We start from the raw sequence: 5594 nt of genomic DNA, 5'->3' as shown, positions 1-5594 counted from the left end.
TTAAGTAAGGAGCAGGCGAGTCCTGCTCCAGTTGCGAGGTATGGGATGCAGGTAAGAATTCATCGGTTAGGACCTGGCATGGTTCAGAAAATTCAGTCTGTGAGCATGGAGTGCCAGGGCTGTAGGGGAACGGATAATTCCTAAAGACAGGTGTAAAAGCTGCAATGGAAGGATGATACTTCAATAGAAGATTGTAGTAGTTCATATTGACAAAGGTATGAGATGGCTGGAAGATGACATTAAATGGTGATGGACACCAAGAACCAGGACTGGAGGCAGGAGGTATCATTTAGATCGGAAGGGCCATGCTGTTTTTACTGGACGAGTTGACCTTTTCCTGTCTATGGACATACAGCATTATGTGGCTTCCAAAAGTCAGTCTCTTCCCTTAACAATCAAACCATAGTCATCATCTCTCATCTAGGTAAGACTGTCAAGCATGGAGATATCAAGTGCGCACTAAATGAAGGCATGCCAATTTACTGTGGCCCACATGATGAGGGTCGCCTGACCACTGAATTTGAGGTACACTTTTCTGAGAATGGCCCTCTTCCTTATAAACTATCTTTGCTGGAGAAACTACCTGAGGAAGAAAGTAGAAGAAATTGATGAAATGGACTAGGTAGAAATGGTGGACTTTGATCCATACCAGGTAAGGCAGTTCTGTTACAATGGAGAAGCACATGATGATGAACATCATCCTAGGGGTGCTGTTGTGCCAGACCTCTTAATGGGGCCAGTGGATGACTCAATGCTGGCATTTTATATGCAGTAGTGAATGAGTGAAGGATATAATCATAATATGCTCACTACTTGGTATTGTTTTTGTCTTAATATTCAGCTTCAGAAGTGTTTTAGAAGTTAAATGAAGAATAAACTCAAATATAAATGCTGACTTTGCCCTGTATATGCCTTCAGTGTGCACCTTATTACCTGTAAAAACTACTTAAAAATAATTTTCCCCTAGCCTTTTTTCAGGTTATCTTGTAATCAAGTTCAGCTATGTACATGGAATAGCTTTGACCGAAATGCTAGGTATATGTATTGACTTCAGTGTAGAAACCTTCATTATTAAGCTATGAAATTAAAACTGGCAATAGACAAAAGAACTTAATTTGTAGAGAAGTGTTGGTCTGTATAGTTGCATTAAGTGAGATTGCTTGTGATACCTCTGCATTTAATCTACTGCCTCAATTGTTTGTTGAAAATTGTTTGTTGAAAATTCAAAACTTACAAAAGGAGGTTCACATAATCATTTGAACTATCCTTTAGACCAATTTTTTTTTCTAGCCAAGTAGTTGTCATCCATCCTTATTAGCCCTTGTGCCAGGTGGGGCATTACTGTGGGATGTAATTGCTCACATCCCTGGCTGAACCTTGCCTGGAGCTAAAAGATGGTGGATATAAGCAACAGGATAAAAACTGAAAAACATGAAGGTCACACCTTGGGCTACCATACTTTTTTCTTTTAAACTGTGTGCTTTCCAGGTGAGAAAAAGCTGTCCCCTCAATATCCTGTAGGTGTCAGTGAAGGGCTACATATTTCCAGTAAAATTCAAATGACTGTGTAAGCCTCAGGCAACTGATACTAGCAGTTACATTAAAATCAAGACTCCAAAGTCATACAGTAAATAGCAGAACTCTTATTCAATTCAAGCTGACTTACAGCTCCTCCATGCTACCTGCTTCTCTTCCCTTCCTTCTCCCCGCAACCCTCAACAATATATTAGCAGCTACTGGCTGGGAAAATGACTTATTTGAAATTGTCTGATCACATGCTCTCATAATCATGAGTTTTAAAATTCATATAGGTTCCCTTTTCAATTAAATGTGTTCATAAATAAAGTTGGAGTTACCTGTATTCCTTTCTTTAGTTGGGCCATAGGACAAGTAAGCTGAGACACTTACTTGTGATGGTCCATAAAGTCTGCAAGAAAGCTGAAAAAAGCTTACAATAAAACATAAGGAAGAAATGTTCCAAAAAAGAACATAATATCATAAGAAAATGTTGGTCACCTTGATGATGAAGCAAGCCAATTTTTGATAAAGTCCTTTTAATGGAAAATGTAAAACCCTTTTCAACTTCAATGTACAAAGCCATATGTAACACTTGCACTTAACAAATAAAAGCCAGCCAATGTTTTAAAAAAATACATCATTAAATGTATATATGTATATATTTACATAGCATATTAAGTTTAATATTTAGCTTTAAAAGTTCACATAAATTTTACCAAAATGAAACAATTTTAAATAAATTACACCTTTTGAAAATGTTTAATTGTACAGTCAATAGCTTCAACAAAATATTGAAGTGTCTGTATTTAGTATCTACTTTATATACTTTACATTTTACAAATTTTACAATTATTTGGCAGTAATTTTCTGATTATAACATGAATGCTGTGCGATTCAGCAATTTCCCAAACGCAGGCAATAGCTGGTGTTTGTGTCCTATTCTCACAGTAACTGTGTCTCTATGTAGTGAAAAATATCAGTTATTTTAGTAAACTGTACAAGGTCACATTTACACTTGATCAACAATATAGCATAGAATTTTGTATTTTTTTTTCCAAAAATAAATACATCATTTTAAATCTGGAATTTTCACAAACATCATATACACTATAATACAAAAACAGCTATGAAGTGCTGCTTTTTAAATGTAGCTTGTTTTAATAACAATGAATCATAGGAGCTGTGACTTAGGCTGTACGGCTGCAGTGTCAGTAACAAGTAATTACTACAGAGAGAATTTCTTGGCACTGATGGTTTTATGAAGCTTAAGTCAGTGTGCATACATATATCATCGTTCAAGAGTAAGTAATATCACCAGTTCTATGGCCGAAAAACAGCAAACTGGAACACACCTAATTTTCTTCCATATCCTCTGTTTCATCTTCGTGTATCTTCAAAGCTCTCACCATTTCCTTGACTGCATGATACAAGATGTTTTTAACCTGAAAGAGATGTTGGTATTTCTAATCACTAAAGCTGAAGATAAACAAATGAAAACTGCTATATTAAAAAAAAAAAAAAAATTAAAGAAGGAAAACCAAATTGAAGAAAAATAAATGTCAAAGTAAAAAAATGTTAAAGCCTGCAGAACAGGAGCTAGTTAGAAAACTAATCCCTTACCTGTAGTTTATCATCATAATTGATTTCTTCCTTCAAAAGTCTTAGTTCCTGTGTTAAATGAAATGACTGTACAAGATGTTCTGGAGACACAAAGTCTTCAGTTACCTGAATACAGCTGTGAAAATTCTGTACCTATCCCCAAACACAAAAAGAGTAAAATGTAAATTTTAGGAGGTAGGGATAAAAAAAAAGTTGTCTATTAACAGTAAACACAATGGACAATTCACCAGAGAACTTATTTTCTTAAAAATATCAAATGGATTTCAAAGCAGATGACCACACTTTAGGAGAAAGTTATATCACTGAAAAGCTTCATGTAAAGTAACTTTATAAACACAAAATATTTTTAAATGATGAAAAGAAAAACTTTCTAGGAGTCCTTCAGAGAGGCTGATAATTATTAAATTATCAATTTTGTCATGGTAGATTTTTTGGTGTTACTTAAAGAAAAAAAAAAAGGCTAACTGGAAAGTAGTTGTTTTCTATCAATCTGGATGTTTATCATTGCTCTGCTGGCTTTCAGCATTTTGACCATTTCACTGTTAACTTTTATACCAGAGAGTAAAGAAAAAGAAATGACAGTTTGATTATCTGTGAGGAACTGGGATGAAAACTACAGTTCCAGACAGATCTACTCACAAGAGTTTTAGAATTATTTTAGGATTTTGTTTGTTCATGCCTTTCTTTCAAACCAAAGATAACCTTCACTCTCCTGTGGGTATAGTACAACTATTTTCCAAGTTGTCTCTCTCCTGACTAAATGGTTTTCATAAGAAGCCAATGTCTTATGTTATTTGTTTCGCATCTACAAGATGACTCCACACTTTGCTATTTCTTAGAACTGCTCTCTATTAATGCTCAGTATAATGACAAAGGCCCAAGCTGATCCAATCTGGATTCTGTGATGTTTCAGAAAATTCCTGGGAAAGGAGAAATAAATGAAAACCAAGCTCCTAAATTTATTCTAATTTTTTAAAGCATACAAATTAATTGGGAGGAGTGAGAAGTGGAAGATAGTAAGTGGGGAATGGAGACTGTTAAAAAATCTAATTGAAATAAGGCCTAAAGTCAGCAGAAGGAAAGAAATAATCAAAATCAGAGCAGACATAAATGAAATTGAAAACAAAAATAAACAATAGAAAAAATAAATACAACAAAGAGCTGCTTCTTTAAGAAGGTTAATAAAATTGAAAATCTCCTTGCTAGACTCACTAAAGAAAAAAGAGAAAGGACACAAATAAACAAAATCTGAGATCACAGAGGGGAAATTACGACTGACTTAGCAGAAATACAAAGGATCATGCAAGAAAACTATGAAAAGTATATAACACCAAATTTAATAACCTAGAAGAAATGGACCAGTACTTAGAAAAATACAATCTTCCTAGACTGAATCAAGAAGATCTGGAAAATCTAAATAGACCAATCAGCAGTATGGAAATTGAAACAATCATCAAAAACCTACCAAAAAGTAAAAGTCCAGGACCAGATGGCTTCATCAGTGAATTCTACCAAACATTCGAAGAAGTTTTGATACCTATTCTCCTCACTCTTCCAAAAAATCAAAGAGGAGACAATACTTCCCAACTCATTTTATGAGGCCAATATTACTCTGTTACCAAAACCTGGTAAAGATAACACATAAAAAAGAAAACTACAGACCAATATCTCTCATGAACACAGATGCAAAAATCCTAAATAAGATACTAGCGAACCGAATACAGCAACATATTAAAAAGATTATATACCACGATCAAGTAGACTTCATTCCAGGGGCACAGGGAAGGTTCAACATATGTAAATCAATGTGATACACCACATAAACAAATTAAAAAATAAGAATCATATGATCCTATCGATAGATGCAGAAAAAGCCTTCGACAAGATATAGTGTCCATTTATGATCAAAGCACTTAACAAAGCACTTGATATAGGAGGAAAGTACCTTAACATAATAAAGGCCATATATGACAAACCCTCAGACAACATTATATTCAATGGTGAAAAACTAAAAAACCTTCCCTCTAAGATCAGGAACAAGGCAAGGCTGTCTACTATCACCACTGCTATTCAACATAACATTGGACGTCCTAGCAAGTGTAATCAGGCAAGAGAAAGATGTAAAAGGCATCCAAATAGGAAACGAAGAAGTCAAACTGTCACTATTTGCGGATGACATGATTCTCTATATAGAAAAGCCTAAAGACTCCACAAGAACACTACTAGAAACAATAAGCAAATACAGTAAAGTCTCTGGATACAAAATCAACATTCAAAAATCAACAGCATTCTTATGTTCTAATAATAAAGTGTCAGAAAAAGAAGAGGAAAAAATAATTCCTTTTGCAATTGCACCAAAAAGAATAAAATACCTAGGAATAAATTTAATGCAACATGTGAAGGACCTATATAATGAAAACTATTAAAAGAAATAGAAATAGAAAAAGAAAAAGAAA

General features: G+C 34.3%; 1 protein-coding gene and 1 pseudogene across 9 annotated transcripts in view; one reads left to right on the top strand and one right to left on the bottom strand.

Moving 5' to 3' along the window:
- Nucleotides 1-45: 45 nt before the first annotated feature.
- LOC102882068 lies at nt 46-1196 on the top strand (annotated as a pseudogene).
- An 841-nt stretch (nt 1197-2037) lies between these two features.
- The window catches only part of JMJD1C (jumonji domain containing 1C), a 302235-nt gene continuing 298678 nt past the window's right edge, over nt 2038-5594 (bottom strand). For all 9 annotated transcript variants that reach the window (XM_025049371.1, XM_025049365.1, XM_025049364.1 and 6 more), the window contains 2 exons: nt 3139-3270; nt 2038-2960 (listed from right to left, as the gene is read on the bottom strand). In XM_025049371.1, the coding sequence (XP_024905139.1) occupies nt 2871-2960; nt 3139-3270 (222 nt within the window). In that variant the 3' untranslated portion in view covers nt 2038-2870. The remainder of the gene's footprint in view (nt 2961-3138; nt 3271-5594) is intronic.

This window comes from Pteropus alecto, unplaced genomic scaffold, assembly GCF_000325575.1.
Source record: "Pteropus alecto unplaced genomic scaffold, ASM32557v1 scaffold155, whole genome shotgun sequence".
Classification (NCBI taxonomy): domain Eukaryota; kingdom Metazoa; phylum Chordata; class Mammalia; order Chiroptera; family Pteropodidae; genus Pteropus; species Pteropus alecto.
This window is presented reverse-complemented; position numbering and strand designations above follow the sequence as displayed.